The following is a 22,106-nucleotide window of genomic DNA, read 5'->3' as shown; positions in this document are numbered from 1 at the left end:
GATCTCGCTCGGTAGACGCCTACGTAACCGGTCTACTGAAGAAGCCCCCCCAGATACGAATGGTAGAATGGTCCGTCTGCCCTGCCCAGTCGAAACATTACATAGTTACTTTTGTCTACAATAAGTAGAAGTCTGAACACTTACATATTTATGTAAGCTTTACTTAGGAGCATTCAGGCTCCACATTTACCCATTAAATATAATGAGAATCGAGCTGCTGGTCCCTATAACGCATTTACCTACTAATCTTTAACACACCACGTGAACGAGTCCAGGTTGACTAGCGGACATAGGCGCACCTACTTCGTGTCGCTGCGAACTAGCCATCTGAAGCAATACTTAACTGAGAAAGTAGCATCAGACGTAAAACTCGAAACATTTATTGAGCTGGTGATTCGTGTTCACGTCCACGGTTCGCTCTTCAGGGAGACCTCGCTCCACTCACTTCTGATTCGAGGACAAGATAGCAGAGACCGAAGCACAACTGACGTAAACGGGCTTACGATCCTCTCTCGATTTTTTCAATTGCCGAAGCGACAATTGTAGCATAATGAAATTGTACTGACAACGAGTTCTTTTTTTAAAAATCGGTTGCAGAACGCTCCTAGTGAATTAATGAATGATGATAATTTGGTCGCTATATCCGTAGGCTTCGTTTATAAAGCAAACATGCCTGCTGCGGTCGTCTGGCTGTTTGGTCGACTGTCGAGAATGACATACCGCTTTTCCTTGCGTATTTGCGCATCAAATAAACTTACCTTTTCGTTAGACGCTGCATGCCCAAACACTTCGTAGCTCTTTACGATGCCATGCCTAGCTGATTAGAAAAAAAAACTCTAGATCAATCTCCCTCGATTTGATCTATCATTTCACGTCGTGGTGAAATTAATATCGCCGATGGGAAAGTTCGGCGAAACGCTGTGAGGCGCCGTTCTGTCTAAAACGATGTCCTGCACTCCACAGACAGTGCGATACTGTCAAATAGCTCTTGAGAAAGGCTTAGGGAGTACAGCAGTTTCAGACGTACTTCATTTCTTCAGTCTTCTTCTTTGGCTTAAAGATATTACGTTCTCACGTCACCGATCGCTAGCCTCGTCATCAAATCGCGAACAGCTTCCGTCGCTGGGCGCTTTGCCATATAACAACACAAATGTTATCTGATAACTATAACAGAGCGCAGCGAATTCTGCGTAGTGGCCGTTTGGCCATCGTCGACAAGTGTTCGTTGTCGTTGCTTATTTCGGTGGTGACGTACCGCACCACAGTTCTTCTCAGCGTGGGCGTCTTCAGTGCGAGCTCCCTTCACGACAGACGGAGTGACGACATAGAAGTGCTGAGAAATCAACCGAGTTCCAACCGAAGCCACATGCTAGCAGTATTATTGTTATCCACTTATATCGATGCACATATACTCAATTGAAGAAAGGCACTTACACTGAGCACAAATCCATGTGAAGATACAAACGATGGTTATAATGAAATGATAATACTAAATATGTAATGACAATGATACTATTTTCGTTGGCTCATAGCAGGACACCTGGGTGTCGAAGAGGGCGCGATCCTGGACGAGGCCGCTGTTAGAGGCGTAGCAAATAATGCATATGACGCTGAAGTCCGCATATAAGACCACCGATTCTGACACGCGGGCTTTCTCGATCTAATCTGCCAATAACAAGTCGATCTACAAGACGAGTCCATGCAACAGCAACAAACGAGGTTTCTGATGACGTTTAAACCTAGCTTAATGAGGTTTCCGCCAAACATAACATCTACTGAAAAATTTTCATAACTTCAACCATCCGTATCAAATATACTCAGTAGCAGTATTTTGTTAACGTCTCGTCAAAATGGATACTTGAGCTTTAGTCGTTTACCAATAAAATCGTTTCAGCGACAAAACACATCCATAGCAGGTCGCTTGCAGTTGGGGTCCAGCTAACTTTTACTATTTTTGAGTGAAAAACAGCGCCCATACATCAAATTTGCTTTTGGAAGTTGAAGTTAAGCAGACGACTGATTCGCGCATCACTTTACAAAACTTCAACTTTTTATGACTATTTCATCACTATTCTATGAACGGCGCCATTGGACTCGGCACGATTCGTTTGTGTCATTGCAGACCGATTAAGTTGAACTGAAGCTCTTATACTCAGTTTTGCCAGACGAAGTCGTATCCGTGTGCTCTACCGCACTGCAACTGCTAAGGCTATGGCTCAACTGCAGGAATGGGCACCCAGCCGCTGGATATTGGCCACCAGTCTCGCGTGGAAGCACGCGGCGCGTTATTGCTTGGTTTCTGTACCCTCTCCACAAGCGGGAGCATGTTGTATCCTTTCCACATAGCCTCGCTTTTTTTCTCCCTGTGGGTGTAAACAGAGTTCGTACCGCGCTATGGGCACAACCTTCGGGGACCGAATCAAAGATCGGGAGCGAGGGAAAGGGTAAGGTCGAAAAAGATGGCGAGGGTAAAGTTGAGGGAAAGGTAAAAACGAGTGTGAAGTTGCTTGGAAAGTAGGTAAGTGTAAAAACGTACAAAGAGATAACGGTCGAAAAGAAAGTTCTTGAGTTTTAAACTGAAGGTTGTTGTATAGCAGCACAAGGGTTGTTCGTATTCATTTCGTCGTATTTCATTGGGTTCGGTGCTATGATTGGAAATGGGTTGTTTATATTTACTGGGACTGATGTATGTTATCAAAGGTTTTCTTTAATTTATTTCCAGTGTTTTGACCCGCAGCATAATTATAACGCTGTAAACGCCACATGAGTGATTAAAACGGGGATTTTTTGAGCGTTCCAACAACTTCTATTTTCTTCTTTATATTCACACAGGTATATAGTATCTAATATGTATATAAAGTTGGCAAATGTAAACTAGTTCGTTTTATAAATATACTTGCAAGAAGAGTCTCGTTAACGGTTTCGTATTTCGAAGATACTGATTAATGATGAGAGTATTTCAGTGAGTCACAAAAGCTGCGGCGACATACACACATTCTAAAACTAAAACTTTTTAGACGGATAACCCAATAGATCGATATGTACATCGATATCAAAGAATAAATGTCTTTAAGACTGTATTAAAGCTAGCCCGTTCAAACGTAAGCCATATGACCAACCCTGAAGAATCCTATTTTGAGTCGGCCAACAAAGAGGCCGATCGTTGGATTGGAAAGTTGGATTAATATTGAGCTGCTTTTATCTCTGGACCTTGATAATCTGTTCTGAACAAGCAAAGCATCGTAAGCTTGTCAACTGTATAAAGAAGTCTGCTAGAAGACTAGTAATTTCGATGTTGAATCTGCAAATATCATAAAGTTTTAATAAAGTAAAGATGTTAAAATGTCTCTTAAATAGGTTGCATATAAAAAATCCCGATAGAATCATGTATTAAACTGAAGGTAGGCTAAAAATCGAAAGACTAGAAGAGGCTATTAAGTATAAAAAATAAAAGTATGCGTAAAATGTCCCAAAAGGATAAAACGTTCTAGTTTATATGGTTAAGTCAATTAGCAGTTTTTTTTATCTAGGAACCAGGTGCATTAAGAATGGTTCTTTTAGCCTTTTTTACCAATTTTCTAACTCTTCTAATCAAAGTATATTGAGTATCTTCCGGTTTATGTCCTCGGAGTCTTCCTCGGATTTTCACAACAAACTACTGGCAATTACGTAAATTATATATTTCGGGAAAAAAAGAAAGCTTGTAGTTTCGGTAGGAATTTATCTCAAATGGGCACATCGGTAATAAATGTGATTCGGTAAATTTCGAAAACGTTGTACTGTTTTTGTTGCCATAATGAGTCTGCTATTTTGTTCTACAAAGGACTTTCTTTTAGGACCAAGATTAGCGAATAAACGAATGCCCACTGCGATAAGCAGGCTGCCAAAACTTGTCTCACTTTGACTGCCCCACACTGCACCTATCTGTCTGTGTCACATTGCGTTAATCACTTAAAATTCTGAGGTCTGTCCATATACAAACCATATACATGTGTCCATTAGCTCCTTGCTAGCTAGAGTTATTTTCGAAGTTTTTCCGACCTCACATTTAAGTCATGGACTTTCCGATACTGTCGTTGGCGATATTCTCTGTTGGATCAAAAAAATAAGCATACAAGACGGTGGCATCTACTGTCTATTAATCAAATACATTTATTAGTTTTTGGTTATAATGCATTCATTATGCATCACTGTAAAGGTACGAATGACAGCTTCATTTGTTCCTGTTTCGATCTGTTCCAGATCGAGTAGATCCACTGACGAGGTATACCCACATCTTGATACATACAGAGGTACGAATATGGGCACCCCCTAATCAAGATCAGTAAAGTAAAATCATTGAAGTAGAATTCAAGATGGCGCAAATCTTATCTTTATCAATTTTAGCACTAAGTCTATTCAGAGTGCACTAAGTCTAGATCAGACTGACTGTTTGCAAAATTTTTTCTGGTAAGTTTACACCTATCATGGCGCCACCGAACACTAGCGACACGCCGTCGAAGATTTTTGTTTGATAATGAAAATAGTAATTCTTGTTCAAACATCGGTTATTTCAACCGAGCACAATGGAAATAGGTGTACAAGAACGGTCGGGAGCTTTAGTACTAAATGCGTGTCATTGTGTGGGTCTGAAGATAAACTGAGGTTCATCTATTGAAAATATCTGTTGACAATATTCTCGGTAAACCAGTCTTTCGAGAACTGTAGATGATCAGCGCCGGGTATATCAAGCAGCGCAACTTTGCCAGCCTCATCAAGCGTTTTAAGGCCGATCCAATCCTCAGTATAGAGTGCTGTTTGTTTCCAGTCCATCACTTCTTTGTCCTGGCCAGGTTTGTACCACCTGTACGAGACTCATCAAAATTGTATTAGTTATAAAAAAAACATATCTAGATATACTGAGGCCTCCTGAATAAGGTAAAGATTAATGCGTTAAGCGATTAATCTATTGGTAGCCCTGTTTAGAATGTAAACCAATTATAGGTGGGCGGGTTTGCTGATTCAATCATAATAAATAGCATTCTCTTTAGTGATCACGCAATTTGACGAGACATCACAGCAAAAGAGTACTTCGCTTTGATTTTCCTAATCTGAAATTTTTCCATCCACAATTTAATGAGAATAAAAAGACTTGCATTTAAAGAATTCGAAATGAAGAGCTCCATAAACAGGAACACCGCATGACATAGAGAATTTCTTAAAATTTCCTGAACATTGTATAGTTTGAAATTAATGGTTTAATTAATTTGACATGGACTCGTCGCGATAATCTGTGTGTTGATGAGTTTGCCTGCAACCTATTTGTAGAATATGCAAAAAGCACGCACCCAAACCAGGAGCTTTCGCGCGGCTGTACGATGGTGTCCGCTCCAAACTTAACCAGGATAAGTTTTTGAAGTTTAATCAGATTTTCCCTTGAATTTGAAAAGCATTACACATAAAAGGTACTGTCAATATCAGATGGGTGGAATTGGTTTAAAGTAAAAACATTGCATTAACTGAACTAGTGCGAACTCAAAAGTTTTCTATCAGTATTCCCCTTCAAATGGGCATCATAGAAATGCATTATGTCTTCCATATCTGTATCCAAATATTATGAAAAATACTTGTAGGTTTCGTTGATAGTTTTCTCGTTATTGATGTCTGCAAGGAAGATGCTCTTTTCTTTGTATGTCTTTTCGTCTAAGGGGTCATGCCAGTATTGTGCAGGCACAATCTCGTTCTGGACCCAGGACCAATATGCGCCGTAATCTAGTAGACGCCGAGCGTAGCTGCATAGCGTAAAAGATGAACCTGGGCATCGGGGAAAACCAAAGACACCCTGTTGTTGACCGCCTAAGAATTATAGGAAAATAGGAAACAAAAGAAGAGGTGAAGTAATTAACAACTCTTCTTAATTATTACGTACAATGTTCTTCATATAATCACAGCTGTCGTATAGTGTATATCGTTGACGAGCTTTGAGCCAACGACTGCTAGCCTTTTCACTCGCAGATTTACACCTTATATATACAGGGTGATTAAAATGTCTGTCATGTTGTATTGAATAAATTTGTTAATAAAGAAAGAAATCAGCATTTAATAATAGCCTCATCTGAGCAAATTATGTTTTGAGACATAAAAACCATCCCTCAGGTTACCAATCGTAAAAGGGCTTAAGGCATGCTACAGTTAACACACCGGCGTTCTCGTACATACATTCGTGTTCTTCGAGAGACTAGCTTGAATACTTTTATTGACCGCGAAGTTTTGTCAAAGATGCTGTAATTTCAACTTACGTAAAGAGGAGATAAGAAATATTTCTGCTGATAATATTGAGTCTCTTGGCCGCATCTGTCTTCCATCTGGACAGAACAGCTGCAACGAAAACCTACCGAGAGAACGAAAAAGAGGATGAAGACATACCGAGAGAGACCAAAATCTTCATTGGTGGATCAGGGCAGCGCTGTGCGACAGCCCTTAAGAACTGGCCACCTTGGCTAAAACCGATAGCGTGGTAACCGTCCACCAGGTCAGGGTCCTGTCGGATCTGCTTACAAGCCTGAGCAACCTGGAGATTGCTGTTCATAAAGTATGAGCTCCGCATTTCCTCAAGAAAGTTTGAGCCAATTTTTAGGGACACCACCTATAATATAATTGGTACATACGAACTGTTAATACTTCAGACGCTTGCATCAATGAAGCTTCTAGCTGATTAATTGGTAGAATCCAAACATATGTTTATGGTGGTTACACGGGAGTGTACGTATATAAAACCATCGACTGATAATCATGGGCCTCATCTTGCCTATTTAGGAATCATCTGTAGTAATATCAACCACCAAAAAAGACAACATAGGGAGGCATCCATTGCGTGTTTCAACGTAGGTATTTTTAATATGGACAAATATGTTATAATGGAACAATTCTATTCCGCTGATAATAAATTTTGCTTCATTCAGCTTATTGGTTGGAATCTATGGTTGATAACTTTACTTTTAATTCTGCAGGAAAAAACCGAAATGTCTCGAAAGCCATATAGCTAACAATGTATATCAAGCTGCTTCACATCAATAGGTCGAACAAAAGATGCAGTATTTTGTACCAGTTTATCGTCACGAGGAAATTTTCCTAATAGAGATGGCTAAGTTCAGTTCTTTTTTAGCAACTATCACAACAATAAGCCGCTGTCTAAACACAATGTACCGCTGCTGCCGCTTACCTTCGTTCCGTTACATTGTTTCTGCAAGTACGTGGCGAAGCCACCGAGACTTAGGGGATTGCAACAGGTATCGCCTAAACCATGCCATAACACGATCGGAGTGATGGCCTTCGCAGGGCTCTCTATCAGGACGTGAAAGAGCAGTAGACTTTTCAAAATGTCACGGATCGTGACCATCTTCTGTAATTGCGGCCACTGAAGCTGCTAAAAATATGGCTTTGACCGTTTTCTTGCAACTGACCCGATTCTGTCATAACTGCAATCAATGAGACAAACACATATGGCCTACACTCATTTCCTGTGGACAATACAGCACAACGCTCACAGCCAGTGACTGTTTCACCGTTCTCTATTCTATGCTTATTTCAGAAACAGTTCAACGTCAAAATAGTTATGTATCAAAAATAAGACCTTGTATTGTCACTAGGGGGCAGTCCAACACGATTCAATTTAATATGTATAATCACCTGGCAGCAATGACACATTGAATGCAAGCAGTTTTTTTTTTCAGTCATTCACACGGACGCTAAACGAACTGTACGACAGACACAAACTAATTGTTGGCTGTAATAGGGGCTGGCGTAGATATTGTTTCGTTATGATGCCGGGGAATGGCTGATATAAGTCTGTCCTTCTCTCAAAAATCTCTAATTAACAGCAATCAAAAGAAGGCTGCGTTAGGTACTGCTGGTGATACGGGTTCGTAGAGTAACATCTTTATCGTATTGACGGAGCCTGTTAAGAGATTTGGAGCCAATGCATCTATTCCCTACCGCGTCTTCTTGTTCGAATTTGTAACGCTTGAAAGTTCTGTGAAATGGGTGTTTCCTTTGTCACCGGCTTTCGAGGAAACTCCGACTGAATGATAATAGCTGAAAAGCTATGTTACAGAACTAAGCACAGGCATTAAGGAATATTCTGTCTTTAATAACAATAATAATGCATAATTTATTTATTTATTCTGCCTAATTACAGAATATGGCGGATATTGTTTGAATTAACGATATCAGTATCATCCTCGGAACACAAACTCAGACAGATTTTACGATTCGCAACGTACCTTCTACGTTTCATTTGACTTGACGGCTTCAGAATGCGATTGTAGTTTGAAGCTGCGGCGTTTCAGTTCGAAAATTTTATGATTTATTTAAGATTCTGTTTAATATTATTGTAAAGCATCAGCGATGATACCAAATGAAGCTTTCTATCGACCGTATAGATCAAAACCGAAGTTGAAACTCACACATAAATTTAGATATGAAAAAGCTGTTTTCCACTCGAAGCTAAAGTTTCGTTGGCAAAAGGTAAGCACATGGAATGCTTGAGTTGCATCAAATTTAGATGAGTTGTTTAGGCCAATGATAGCAGCCATCTTATTCGGTCCTAACTACAAGGACGACACTGCACTTTGACGTTCGGTCTTCGTCAGACTGTACGAACTATCCAAGGTGTCTGGCCTAAAAATTAACACCGCCGCCCTCGAAATTAAGCGAGCTAAGAGCATGCCTATGCGGAGATGAACAACTAGCTTTAGCTTGTTAGATGAAGGATTCAGGTATAATTCGCATCCGTTTAAAGCATCAGACTTACAGCATATGCCATATGCTATCATTCGAGAACTAGCAGGTTGCTTGCAAAGTTAACAATAACTTACTGCTATAGCTTGTACTTTTTCATCTAATTTGAAAAAAAGGCACGCAGCTATAACATTGCAGACCGACGCGAATCACTTGATAATGTTCTCGAACATCGAAGCATCCCCATAACGTTTTACTGAAACCGTCGACGAACGCGAAATGTTTACATAACAAACTAGAAAAATTGCTCCATCAACCGCACTGCGCTTCGTCACTTCAGTTCATTCAAGGTATCATCGTCGCCTTTTTTCGAAAAGAAACTTCAGCGGCTTTTCCGCCTTGATGTGCGGCGTCCGTAAACTTCAGTATTTAAGGATTGTGAACGTGGACATATATCCAGAGCTAGATTCAGGACAGCAGACTATAGGCTAAGCCTAATATAAATTATCATCTAATGATTAATATCCTATTTAGTACCGCATACTATGTTGAAAGCAGCGAGCCAAATAACTGACTATTGCGTAAAGGAGATGCACGGCTGAAACATTCGAATGATAGTTACTATATAAATACTTACTAGTGGGCTGTATGCAAGAAAACAAACATTAATATACATGTTGTGGCCAAAACCATCGAAAGCCTTAGCATTTATGAACTACCGCATTGCTACTTGTCATCTACCATAAAACATCAGGTTACGCTCGACCGTGGGTCACAAGTTTACTTTTGTTGAATCATTTGTACGACAACAAAATTAATAAGGAGAAATTATGCAGATTCTGACTTTATGATGTAACAACTGCAAAGAAAAGGCGTTTCTTAACAAGTCTAAAAAGAAAGACATTCTCGCCGTCGTCGATAAAGGTTAGCTTCGCTTTTTAGCCCTTTGCTTTGTACAGGCGCAGACTTACATTAAAAAGCTGAATAACCTGAAAAAGTGGGTCCGTTACAGAGCGACTTAATGGCCAAAGTCAAATAAGGAAAACTAAGTGAATTATTATCAGATGCTATTACGCAACAAGATGATTTTGCTCTATGGTTCCTAGATTGATATATGGCAGCTTAGGTCAGTTGTACTTACCACCTGTACAAAATGTTACCCTTGATTTGTGAGTAGTAACAGCCAAAAGAACTTTCGCATCTCTATTGACAGTCACGATATAGATAGCACCGACATCACTATCAAACCTGTTTTGCTTATTATCACAGAGTGGCCTTTAGCAAATGCAAAAGAATATTTTTGTCTTTTTTTAGTTTTTACCAAACTAGCGAATATTTTCTATAAATATTAAGCGTGGGTTGAGTTCGTCCGCCAAACCCAGTGGCCAAACTCGCCCAAAGAATTATTTTATCGCATAATCACTTTTTTCGCCATAATATCGGGCGTATTTTGGAGACTCTTGTTTGCGAATAATTCGTGACACGAGCTGCACAAGGGTAACGCTTGATTAATTACGAGATAAGGAGATTCTATTCAAGGACATCGTTAAGTAGACTTGTTTATCATAAGATAGGTAGATGCATCTGGAGCAGACTACTCGAATCGATATTTCGGAACAGCAACGAGCACATAATTAACGATATAGAATTAACTACAACAGAATTGTATTTGTGTAATTCGAAATTATGCGTAATCCATATACGTTGTTTTGTTTAGAAATTAAGCGTTGAAGACAACGACTGTACAACTGCCATTAGATCCTTCGGGTCAGCAAGTGAAGAGAGATAGGAAGAGTCGAATCTGTCAACGCGCATCCACACGCAAGATGTGCGTTAAATAACTACTGCCGCCTTATCGGTTGACGTTGTATATCATGATTATTTATTTGTCGAACCGGTTAAGGATATATTGCTCTTTGCCCGTAACAGAGTCAACTTATTTTAAAGCCATGAAAATCTTCTGCTTGTTTTATTAGATAATAATTGCAATGTCATACGAAGGGGCTAGCCATCCGTAACATAATAGTAGAAGACAATATGCACATAAAACTCCGAAGAAATGTTTCATTTTTCCGCAACGCCTCCAGACTACACAGTCGCCCACATTAAAAATAATGTCAAAAACTTTTCCCATTTGGAAATTTATTGAATAGTGAAATAGAATATAGTAATACCATTAGCTTCCCGCTGATAGTTTTATATTCGGTAGATAGTGAAGGCGCATAGAATCAACTTTAGAAGCAACGTCTTCATCTTTCTTATAAAATTTCTGATTTCAAATATCATATTAGGCTGTTAAAAGCGAATCTGACAGACCTCGAAATTGGATCATTTTGTAAATTACCATACGAGACTCAACTTGTAAGTGCTCCGATTTTTAAGCACTTCTGAATGAAAACCGGTTCACTTTTAGGAAAAACGTTTTCTTGTCTTGAAAGCTTTTTGAAAATCACAATGTTGCGAAAAGTTACCGAAGATCGCTGAAAACACCAGATAAGGGGCCCTCTATTGAAAGTACAATACATGAAGTGTAGACGTTTTAAAAGTAAACATTGGAGTTTTGAAGTTCAGCAAGGGAATGACCAGATGGCAGTAGCTGAAAAACAAGAACGCATCGCCGCGATCGAAGAGGCTTTTCATGAAAGCAGATCTTGGGGATTAAGAGCTGTCGGCAAGAACCGGCAGCTCGACTGTAACGTGTTACGGAACCATAACCTAAGTACTGAGAATGCAGAAACCCAGTGAAAAATTGGTCCATCGTGGATCGACTCTAAGCCCAGGTGGAAGTGTGTGAGATATATTTCACATGCAATTTGCGAAACTCCAGTTAACAAAAAACCCGTTTCGAGCATGCGGTCGCTACAGACGAAATACAGTTCAATCTCTACCGCTGCCCGGGGTAGGACCGGGCGAGAAAATGACATCTCTTTAAGGAGAAATCGAGTGCGGTGTTAACTATCGAGTAGACTTGAATGTAAGGTGATATATATATAAGATTATATAAGGAAGTGTAAGGTTCTAATCAACATCATCTTTTGTTATGAGATTTATGAGACAAAAGTTGCAGCCCGCTATGTCGAGTAACATAAAAGGCTCATGGACCGTCGGTACAGTGATCGAAACCACGCAGTTTGGTTACTTGATAACAATTCCAGACCCAGTCGCCATGCCTCTATTAGTTTCTAAATAAGCACAAAAATATCTAGCAACTTACTTTCCCCAAATACTTTCCAAAAAACCCATAGTGGGCAAGTGTTCCGCTACTGATTTACATCGGAGAACTATTGATAAAAAAAACAATAGTAACGCAAATGATAGGTATATGGTCCAGAAGCTGCCAGAACACTGAGATAAGCGTGTCGAAAAAAAGAGTGCTTATTACAAAACAAAACGAAAAAGTTCATTTGCCGCATTGGCTTGTATAATATAGTACGGCCGCTGTATCGCACTCATAACGTCGCCTGGTTTGTGTCCTGGAGTTGCTCCAAGAACTTCTTTCAGACCCGCACCGCACTTTTTACCGCGATTAAGGCTCTACTATCTAATATACACTGCATCCTAGATGGAAAAAGCGTGCAAAGGGCTCCTAACTTAATACGTAGCAAGTCTATGTTAGTACCACGGCTTAGATAACAATCTAAGCCGCGGTTAGTTAGTCTTCACTAAGTATATTGAACAGCCTTCGTGTTTATTTCTTACTGGGATTTCCGGATCCCATCCTATCAACGCTAATGCTTTACCTAACTAGCCAACTTGTTTACTGATCTTGATCCTTCAAAATATTTGATCACGCAGTAATCTACCACGATTTTATACCACGAACATTCTATTTAGAAAGCTTCAGACACGCTAGTGCACTCAGATATAGCACAACCTATAGCTATCGAGCTTATGTTCCACTAATAACCGGAATTGTTGTTTTTTTTACGAGTCACATCTTATTCCTTCTTGGTCATTCTGTTGTTTTTCAGAGTCGCGACATACGTTTATCATTATTATCATCACGGTTTATTAATATGTTTTTGTTTCATCGTTATTAATATTATTATTATTTCTTCTTTCATCGTTTCATTTCATTATTGTTTCCTTCTTTCATTTATATAATGTTTATTTATACACGAGATACCGGAGCCCTAGGCCCATTTGCTTTGTCTCATCACGTCATATATATATATATGTATGTACCATATAATGTCATCCATATCATCATATATCATTATCATATTCGCCGCATCCCACTCGTTGGGGCTTCGCAGGAGGCGCACTGAGTGTTCCTCAAAGCGGGATACACCGCGCTCGCCGATGATACCTGGTACGTGTCGTTATCAATAGTATTAATAATTACCATGATAATAATAAAATTAATTTCTCTTCTTCCTATGCAATCATCAATGTTTGCCTGTTGCTTTCCAAACACCCTTGCTTGTCTTTCTTGTTGTTGCTATTGCCTCTTGGTCATTATTGTTATACCTTTGTTTGTGGAAATTTTATATCGTGATCGCAAGCGACACCACATTTTGTTTATGTTTTCTTATACCTACCAGGCCATCGCACGCATACTGCAGTGGCCAACGCGCCGAAGAAGTGCTACAAAGGATCGGTTAGCAAAGGCAAGGAATCACATTTAAATGTGTTCTTTCCCGGTCTCTCGTTTTCTCTACGAGACCGCACCGACTCTTCATCACATCACGACACGCCGGTAACCGCTAATTCACCATTTGGTTCACCAAGAGGCTTCCGCCACGCGCCATGGCCTCTTTACCGCCATCCGTCCTTCGTTCTCAACACGTTCACCTCGTTTTCGACACACGCACCGAGTCATTGAATCACTTACGTTCCTGCGTCAACTCAGCTGCGCCCATGAACAAACGGAGACGGCTACAATATGGTGAGCCAAATTGACTTCATAAGCAGTAGCATCTCGACGAGAGTGCATTTGACCACCTAGCGTCTCTCACCTCTTATTGTTTTCCACTGCATTTAGATTTGCACAAAGGACGCTTTTCGGTCATCGCTTTCGGTCTGTTTCATTGTCTCAACACCATCGCTATTATCTGGCTGATATACCACCCTTGTATTCCAGGTCTTCTCTGCTTGAAAGGGGTCTTCTTACGCAGTGTTCAACATGTGTGTGTACATGTGTGTTTGGGGGCGCGTGTGGGTGTCTATAGATGTGGATGTGTTGCGTCCGTGTGGGTGCGTTTATGTGTGGGTCTGTGTATCTGACTGTAAGTATGTGTGTGTGTGGGAGGTCATGCTTCTGGTTGATCTACCATCGTACAAATGAATAAAATTTTTGCTACATTATAAAGTTTTTTTACCTGCTCCTGGCTGAAGTCATAAGTTGACAGCCACGTCTCTGTCAGAGTGTGTGATAGGGGAAATTTTATTCAATATGTATGAAATTTGTGAATTGTATCTTCGCTGGGTCCAGTGGTGTAGGCTTTGCCTCTTAATTTATTTAGTTTCGTGGCACTTTTTGCCCAAAACAGTTTTGTGCGGTAGCGGTGATAATGGCCGAAAGAGCTTCAGTGATTTCTCTCTGCTATGTGTCCCAGTAAAGTAATTTCAGTTCACTATGTCAAGAACACTTTACGTACTCTACAGCCTATAATGATTTCGCAGATGCAGTTTCTCGGTGATTCGTGACGTCAAAAAACACACGGCATTTCTGCACGCAAAATATATCCCTTTTGTTGTATATGTGCCATTGTGATATCTACATGATTATTGCGCTATCAAACAAACACAGCCTTGCCGTGTATTTTTTGCCATCTTCGTGTACTTGTTCAGAAATTGGTCTTACTGAGTGAAAATCAGAGTCGGCCGCTTTAAGTCACAATTTCATTACCATCATAATTATGTACCTTAATTAATGTAGAATGATTACTTTTCAACACAATGTTTGTTCGTTTAAAGAAAATAAGTAAGACCAAGGCTTACATCCTCGGAGAATGATAGATGATGCATATCCCGTACGCCATTGAGCCTCCTTGATCAACATACGTAATATCATCGTAATTATAATAATCGCAGACCAACATAGCACTGTTCACTCACACCACTAAAGCTCTTTTTCGGCCAATATCACGTTTTTTTTCGGCGACCTATCATCGTACCCATCATTACGCCCATCAAACGAATGCCCTCTCTCCTTGCCAACGACACTGATACGTAATACAGTATTTTTATGAAGCCCACGCCGAACTCCGTCTGCTGCACCGTTTCTACAACGACATTGATGGCAATCTTTTAGCTCGAAATCGATTCCTGAAGTGGAATTAAAAAAGGGTTTAAAGTAGCTCTGAAGACATATCAGAGGAACGGGCTATAAGTCCCTGCGAATCGATTCAGATAGGTCAATTTCTTTGATCACTTCCTTTCCTGGTTCTTGTGGATGCTAGACAATATTACCGTGGCTTGTTGCATCAGAAGTAGGCGCTCACTGCAAGTCTGATCACCATGTTCTCCAGATATTGATTTACTGTGACGGTCGTTGTAACGGCGATATTTTCTGATAAATCTGGTGGACTCCTTGTTTCGTCTACTTTTGGATATTTGCTCTCCGCCGTTTCGTACGCTGGCAATATACAAATAATTTCTGTGAGGCCGTACTGACGATTGGCCTCAACCGTTAATAGAGCGTTCAATAAGTCATGTTATGGAGCTTCAGCATGTCTTGATACGCTTACGCAGTTGCTCCTCGTCCCCGCTCATACCGGAATCGGTTTCGTCATCTGATGTTGTCCCATTCAAATTGGCCATGGCCAAAGCTCCCGCAGCAGCTAAAAGTAAAAAGAGGCAAAAACATAAGGGTTTTTGTCCGATTAACAGGCTGCCGATTGTGGTACTCGAGTAGGTCCATCATAAATAAGGTAGTAGTTTATGCATATACATATACGTAGTAGAATGTTTGACAACTCTACTGTTATATTAGGTTGATCAGCTACTTATGTTCGAATATATATTGAAACGAGACAATAAAACAGTTTATATAATGATAATTCTACACTTGCTAATAAATTGATCATGTTGTTTCAAAGTTTAATAAAGTGATAAATAAAAGATAGTTTAATAAAGTGTTAATACCTGGATGGGGGCTCTCACGACAGTTTTGTAATGAGTTGATTTGCTGTTCAAGTGATCGGTTCTGTCGCTGCAGATCTGTAATGTCCTGCTGATGTGCAGAATTTCGTTTCCGCATCATCTTAATATACTCCGAGGCTCGCTTCAAAATCTCCGCCCGGCTCACTTTGCCGGAATCCGCTGGGGTTAAACAGAATCTTTTAATATTATTATTATTATTCATGTAACGAATTCGACCACCTCTCGTCCGTACACCAAACTAAATATCAGTAACTCAATACCCCAGTTACGTACGCTCTGTTGCTAACAAATCTTCCATTGCGGAGTACAACATGCCTAAACGATAAGGTCCACGTTTCAGTTTCAAAATTTTACTGTTTGGTGCCACGTCCCCAGCTATCCCGTTTAATCTGATCCGGTCTAACCAGACCTGACCTAGCACTCACCATCCAAGTTGGGCACAGCGTCCCTAAGCGAATTGAACGAATGTTTGATGTGATCACGCCGTTTGCGTTCAAGGGCGTTATGGTGAGCCCGTTTCTCGTCCTCATTGGCGAACGTTGTTCGGGCCGCATTCGTCCCACCAGGCGACAGCATATCATCATCCGATCCGAATGACTCATCTTCACTCATGTTTACCCTTAGCGAAGCTACGATAGCAAGAGATCTACAATATTGAACTAGAGCGAAATGGGCAACGCTTGAATGTCTGCTTCAAAGATTGCTGTTACGGCCACGTGCAATCCAACAGGAACGATAAAGATGACTGATTAACCAATTCGACCACAATCTGAAATGAAAGATCATGTTTTACCTTAAGTAACAGATTAGAGTATAGGAAGCTGCTCGAATCGCAAAGGGCAATGCTGGTTATACGTTTAAAACTTTTATTGTTGATCTGCTTTTTACCTTTCTATGGTACAAAGAGTGTTTGTTGTTCTTTTAGAGACTCGACAGAAAGCAATGGTCCTATGTTTGAAAAATGTTTCTATGCTTATAACTTTACCATTCTTTTGTTAGTTTTTCCCCATCATTCTTAATAGTTGATTGTAAGCTTGCTAACAAAATTCACTAAAATAAGCGCGCTAATGTTAAACCTAGTTTCGCTTGGTTAAGCCATTTATAATACTCGTATGGCCAATTTGACGATCGTCACAAAATATTGTCGCTCATAGAGTTAAATGCACTCTTTCCAAAAGTTACACAATGAAATTGGAACGCACAATCACAAGAAAGTTATAGGAGGCCCGTTCTCTAATTCAGTAAAATCCATTTCGATTACTGTCTACTTGGACGAACTCTAAACGAATGCTCTGTTATGACTTCAGAGAACGCATCTTGTTGAATGGCCCTCGTCGATATTGGTAAGCGTGTTGGTCACGTAATCCGCTACAGAAGCGCATTGCACAAGCGAAAACCGCGGCCACATTGGTGTAAAACTTTGGTCTAGCTTTTTTTTTTGCCATGCTTATGCAAGCGTCTACGTCACGTCAAAGTATCAAAAAAAAACGCACGTCATATAGACATACGCCGTCCGTTAGATTATTACTAGCCGATGCCTTACCACAAACGGGTAGTAGTCATACTATACGCACATAGGAGAAGATTTAGGAATTATGTACATATACGGCGTGTACGTTGTATAGTAATTTGTGTATCGCAAATACCGTAGCGTAGTAAGTTGCTGACGAGTTTCTACTTCGATAGCAAACTGTCGTGTCTTAACTTAACAATAGTGTCTTAACTGAGTTAACAGAAACACAGCTGTAGTTCTCGTATTTTAATCGGAAAAAATTAATTACAAAAATAATAGATAGTTGGATTATGAGCGTTACAATCTGGAATCCTTAATACGATCGCGCGGAGGGTGAAAGGCTAAAGCACACCACAAAGTTCGAAAAATGCCACGGATGGATGGTAGGCGCGCAAATTCATGTTCACGATGTCGGTTGCCGCGTAGCTCCAGTAGAACCCGGTGCACTTACAGGGCATTACGTTCTATCTTCGATGGAGCATTAGCGTTTTAAGACCAATGGCCAGCTCAGCTACCTGTCGCGCTTCAATTGATTCACAGTTGCTGGAAGCAGAAGTGACTTCGCCTAGTCTCTTTGTTCCCTTTTCTCACTAACCGTCTCTTTGTTCCCAGCCCTTTCTCACATGTCCCTTATCCATTCCTTTCTTAGCCTTCTCTCTACAATCTAAGTTTGTGCCGTCGCGAAACCTCATTCGTCAAAGCAAAACAAGATATTCACACAGGGCTTTTGACCCGAAACCCTATTTCTTGGCGGAAACCAGAAGGAGGGTGGAGGGGTAAATATAGGTACTAATGTATAGTTCAAGCATATTTTACGAACGCACCATGTAAACACGGCATGTTCATGTAGGACAAGAAGGAATACGGCGAAAATCTTCGTGATTTCTAAAATTTGTTAAGCCGTTTGTGTTCGATGTTGCAGTGCGCTGTTACCAGGCGCCATGATAAAACTGTCTCTATGAAGGCTGACTGCAAGCTCGGGTTGCTTTATACGGCAATAAGCAAGTTACCATTTTAGCTAGAATCCAGGTGCTTACTTGGTTAGAAAATGGCCCTTTCATATCTAGTATTCAACGAGAATACTAGAGCTTATGCGTCGTCAGGTGTTGTCATATATCATCCGCTAGGTTGGCTCCCCTGAAACACCCTAAGCCGGCAGACTTGCTCGCCTATATTAGACAGTGGTCTTTGCGCCACTACACAAAGCACACTGTATGGTGAAAGATGTCTCTATATATATATATATATAATCTTCTATTACGACCGAGCGCGAATTATCTTCTATTACGACCGAGCGCGAAGAGCCCGCTAAATGGAGCCGAGTTGGGTCTCATCTCTATCTACTCGAACAGATGGGCCATCATTTCCCTCAGCTTTCCAATAATATTCGAGATAATATTATCAATAATTGTGTCAAGAAGACTCGCAAGGTAGCTTGGACCAACTAATATCATCATTTATAACGGTAGTAATAATATACGTAAAATATGTTCTATATGTAAGTCAATATATATATACTATGTAAGTTAAAATACTCGTATAGTGTGAATTTAAGAAAGACGTCATCACAGGAATGCGAATCGTGTACATTTACTCAGATTCGACTTTTAAATGGGTACCAGGATCCGCATCGATAAAAATCGATACTTCTCCCAGCGCTAGCAGAACACGGCACTATCGATAGCGCATCCGTCTTCGCCATTATCATCTCATCAAAACGACAGGTCTAATGTCTCGACAGATTCTTCTATCGTTGCAGTTTACTTTGTAATAGGGAAACTGTGTGGCGTTTTGTGAACGCAAACTTATGTCGATGCGCGTATTGTCGGTGTTCCCACACCAACACATTCATCACAGTTTGTTTCGATGTTGACTCGTACTGTTTATTTCGTAGAAAACCCAGTTTCACGAGGTATCCCGTTTACAAGGGCAGATGTTCCCTGGTCTTTCCTGTCCATTTTTTATAATGAAGCTCGTGTCCATGTAACATAGACATCGGTACATCACTCTGGCAGCGAAGGGTATTTCTAATATTTAGTATCAGAAATACAAATTATATATAAATTTACAGAAAAGTACCGATAAAACAACGTAAAGTTTTCTGCAAGAAAACCGAACTACCTTCTTTTCTTGATTGTCAACCACCGCTTGGTAGTTGTTAGATGTTTTGCTATAGTGTCCTTTTATGTCTAATTAGCATCGCGTTAGCAATCAGATGAAGATCTTATAGGACTGAAATAGTCACACAGATTGCGTTGACCACTTAGTTATAATAGGTCTATAGAATAGAAACGACTTAAAAACAGTTATGACTGTTGCACTAACAGCCGATGTTGAACAATACTGAACACTAGTGGCGCATGAGGCCAACTCGTTCTGTAACGTGGTTATCGGGCTAATTACAATTTGGACTAGGTACTAGACAAGGTTGGGCCTCCCAGGCAATAAGGACAGAATCACACGCCTAATATACAATTAATGCACATTGAATTGACACCTTTATAGAAGCAAACACCAAACCACCTTCATACAGGTAACAACGGCAGGCAATCACTGAAACAATGGCAGGACTAAGTCAGCAATGCTCAGGGTAAAAACGGAGGCCAAAGCAAATCTTCGAGCGCGCAGTTAACGAATTGTGATAGTGTAGAACGTGTCACGCCCAACGATGACAGCAGTCAACAACAGCTGTGCACAAATCTAATTTGGATTTGCCTGTATTCGACAAGATATGTCACTTCAGAGGCCGCACAACGGATTCCTCTGACCTTTTTACTGCTAAAGACACAGGTTTTCAAGCGATTTCGCACCGAAGGCACAACGTATATAAGCACTGTGTGGAAAACTTGTGCAAACCCCCGATGTTCTCCAATGTTGATAAGAGTACCGAAAAGAATACGGGGTAACACGCCCAGTTTAACTTCGTTCAGCAGCGTCAGGTACCCTAGTGGGAGGAGCAACGCGGCAGTTGGCAACAGTCTGAAGCGACTGAAAGGAACTTGTTTTCGTTTCCTCCATCGTGCGTCTGCCCCGCACACGCCAATACGTATACATGCTGGTAAATAGCGGTATAACGATGTCAACTACTGAACGGGTATTTACTACGATCGAATGCACTATGAGACGACAACGATAAAGAATCAACACATGCACAGATACGAAGCCCTTTTTCTTTTTCTGCCCTCGGTTTCGCATCGGCCAGCTGAGGCCATGAATCGCACACTGCCATTACTGTTAACGATGGTGAACGAATGGGACGGGGACCGAATAAAAAGGATGTATTATCTAATACTCTGCGCTTCTACATTACTTCGTATGACTAGTGCAGCAGCGAAAACCGGCGCTTTAAAAGGATTCAGTTAACACGGGCTCACGAACGTCAGTCGTTGCAATTGTCTCGTTGATGCATGACGCGCGCGCGCTGACACTGCGATGCGACTGCTTCAAATGCTTGTTTTTGTGTTCCAATTAATGCGTGGATTTCATGCGATCCAAAAGGGTCACTGGCGTATAGAACCGCGCGAAAAGATTACTATTAAGGACACTATAGATGTCCCATTAAGCTTACCGAACATTGTTATCGGGTGAAGCACCCTAGTGATGATGATCGAAAACGCTGGAGTGCTGCATCCGCTCCTGTCGTTTCACTATGGAATAGAGTGTTCAGTGTTGATACTATTGCACATGCAGCAATTACATACGTTATAGGGAACATAAGGGTATGAATAGATGAGCAAATTATTAGGTGGTAGACAGGCCGACACTAATGGATGTCATAGCAACACATACAGAATGTACCTCCATTAGTCATTAGATGAACCGCTAATACGTTTATGCGTCCATCACTATATCAAATTACTGATAACCTCAAAAACTGAGGGGAAAAGGCTGCCGAAACCCCTTACATTGCTAGCTTAACCGCTGTCGCGACTGGCACCGATACGCATTTTACGTAAGCCACCAAGAGTACATCTGTTTCGCTCGCAGGTTCAGCATTGTCATAAGCATGTACGACCTGCTCGACTGACGTGACGAATGCGACCTCACGTAAAACGATGACATCGATTTTCTCTATTGCTGCTGCGGCGGCTGCGTTTATGTAGCTCTGTTAGACGACTGAGACTGCTGCAACGGTCGCTACCATCTTATATATATATATATATATATATATATATATATATATATATAGTTTCGTTAGTAGCCGGTCGGCTGTTGCGTGTCTCTACTCATTCGTCTGTTCGTCCACCTGTTTGGAAGCCGAACTCATAGAAAGAGTTTGCTTCGCAGCTTTGTTGAGTGCGCTTCACAGTCGCGTCTGTTTCGTTGGTGTGTATTAGTCTCCGCTCCGCTGACCTGGCAGTGATTAGACGAACCCAATAGATAAGAAGAGCAGAAACAGGCCGTTTGTTCTACTTAGCTGCTTAGCTAGTCTACTGTAGTTCTGTCTGTCACTGGAAACCCGTATTCTATAATGCGTCCTGCCTACGTGCCATATGTGTGTGGGCGTGTGCATGGGCGTCTGTCTGAGTGTGTGTGGGCGTGTGCATGGGCGTCTGTCTGAGTGTGTCTGTGTGTGTGTGTGTGTGTGTGTGTGTGTGTGTGTTGTGTGTGTGTGTGTCTGTGTCTGTGTGTGCTGTGTCGCGTGTGTGTGTCTGTGTCGTGTGTGTGTGTGTGTACGTGTCTGTGCATGTGTGTGCATGTGTCGCAGTGTGTGTGTGCATGTAAGCATGTGTGTGTGTGTGCATGTGTGCATGTGAACGTGTGTGTG

General features: G+C 40.9%; 3 protein-coding genes across 8 annotated transcripts in view; all 3 read right to left on the bottom strand.

Annotated features, from left to right (window-relative positions):
- Positions 1-2,248, bottom strand: part of LOC111255290 (uncharacterized) — a 100,054-nt gene extending 97,806 nt beyond the window's left edge. For both annotated transcript variants that reach the window (XM_086984322.1, XM_086984319.1), the window contains exon 1: positions 759-2,248. The gene's annotated coding sequence lies outside the window, so the exon portion shown is untranslated. The remainder of the gene's footprint in view (positions 1-758) is intronic.
- A 1,879-nt stretch (positions 2,249-4,127) lies between these two features.
- LOC111243072 (palmitoyl-protein thioesterase 1-like) lies at positions 4,128-10,268 on the bottom strand. Of its 3 annotated transcripts, none has more exons than XM_022788121.2 (6): positions 9,860-10,268; positions 7,202-7,457; positions 6,406-6,625; positions 5,607-5,835; positions 5,328-5,414; positions 4,128-4,843 (listed from the first exon to the last, which is right to left on the bottom strand). In XM_022788121.2, the coding sequence occupies exons 2-6, from the start codon at positions 7,376-7,378 to the stop codon at positions 4,651-4,653; spliced, it is 906 nt and encodes a 301-aa protein (XP_022643856.1). In that variant the 5' UTR covers positions 7,379-7,457; positions 9,860-10,268; the 3' UTR covers positions 4,128-4,650. The 3 variants fall into 3 exon arrangements, with proteins under 3 accessions (XP_022643856.1, XP_022643858.1, XP_022643857.1); XM_022788123.2 differs by lacking the exon at positions 9,860-10,268 and adding an exon at positions 9,690-9,829; XM_022788122.2 differs by lacking the exon at positions 9,860-10,268 and adding an exon at positions 7,669-7,887.
- Positions 10,269-12,385: 2,117 nt separating this feature from the next.
- LOC111243070 (protein max-like) overlaps positions 12,386-22,106 on the bottom strand; it is a 15,253-nt gene continuing 5,532 nt past the window's right edge. For 2 of the 3 annotated variants that reach the window (XM_022788116.2, XM_022788117.2), the window contains exons 2-4: positions 16,251-16,594; positions 15,808-15,984; positions 12,386-15,503 (exon numbers count right to left, since the gene is read on the bottom strand). In XM_022788116.2, the coding sequence (XP_022643851.1) occupies positions 15,388-15,503; positions 15,808-15,984; positions 16,251-16,437 (480 nt within the window). In that variant the 5' untranslated portion in view covers positions 16,438-16,594 and the 3' untranslated portion in view covers positions 12,386-15,387. Of the gene's footprint in view, positions 15,504-15,807; positions 15,985-16,250; positions 16,595-17,639; positions 17,659-22,106 lie in introns of those variants that run through there. The other variant, XM_086984420.1, reaches the window with a different exon arrangement.

This window comes from Varroa destructor, unplaced genomic scaffold (genome assembly GCF_002443255.2).
Source record: "Varroa destructor unplaced genomic scaffold, Vdes_3.0 BEIS01000001.1, whole genome shotgun sequence".
Taxonomy (NCBI): domain Eukaryota; kingdom Metazoa; phylum Arthropoda; class Arachnida; order Mesostigmata; family Varroidae; genus Varroa; species Varroa destructor.
The sequence above is the reverse complement of the archived record's forward strand: the minus strand, read 5'-3'. Positions and strand labels throughout refer to the sequence as shown.

What these genes read in the sequence shown, in the direction of transcription:
- LOC111243072 (XM_022788121.2), bottom strand. Translation starts at nt 7,378, where the DNA reads ATGGTCACGATCCGTGACATTTTGAAAAGTCTACTGCTCTTTCACGTC. An exon ending in AACAATGTAACGGAACGAAG is followed by an intron (nt 6,626 to 7,201) that starts GTAAGCGGCAGC and finishes ATTATATTATAG; the next exon opens with GTGGTGTCCCTAAAAATTGG. An exon ending in GAAGATTTTGGTCTCTCTCG is followed by an intron (nt 5,836 to 6,405) that starts GTATGTCTTCAT and finishes TATAATTCTTAG; the next exon opens with GCGGTCAACAACAGGGTGTC.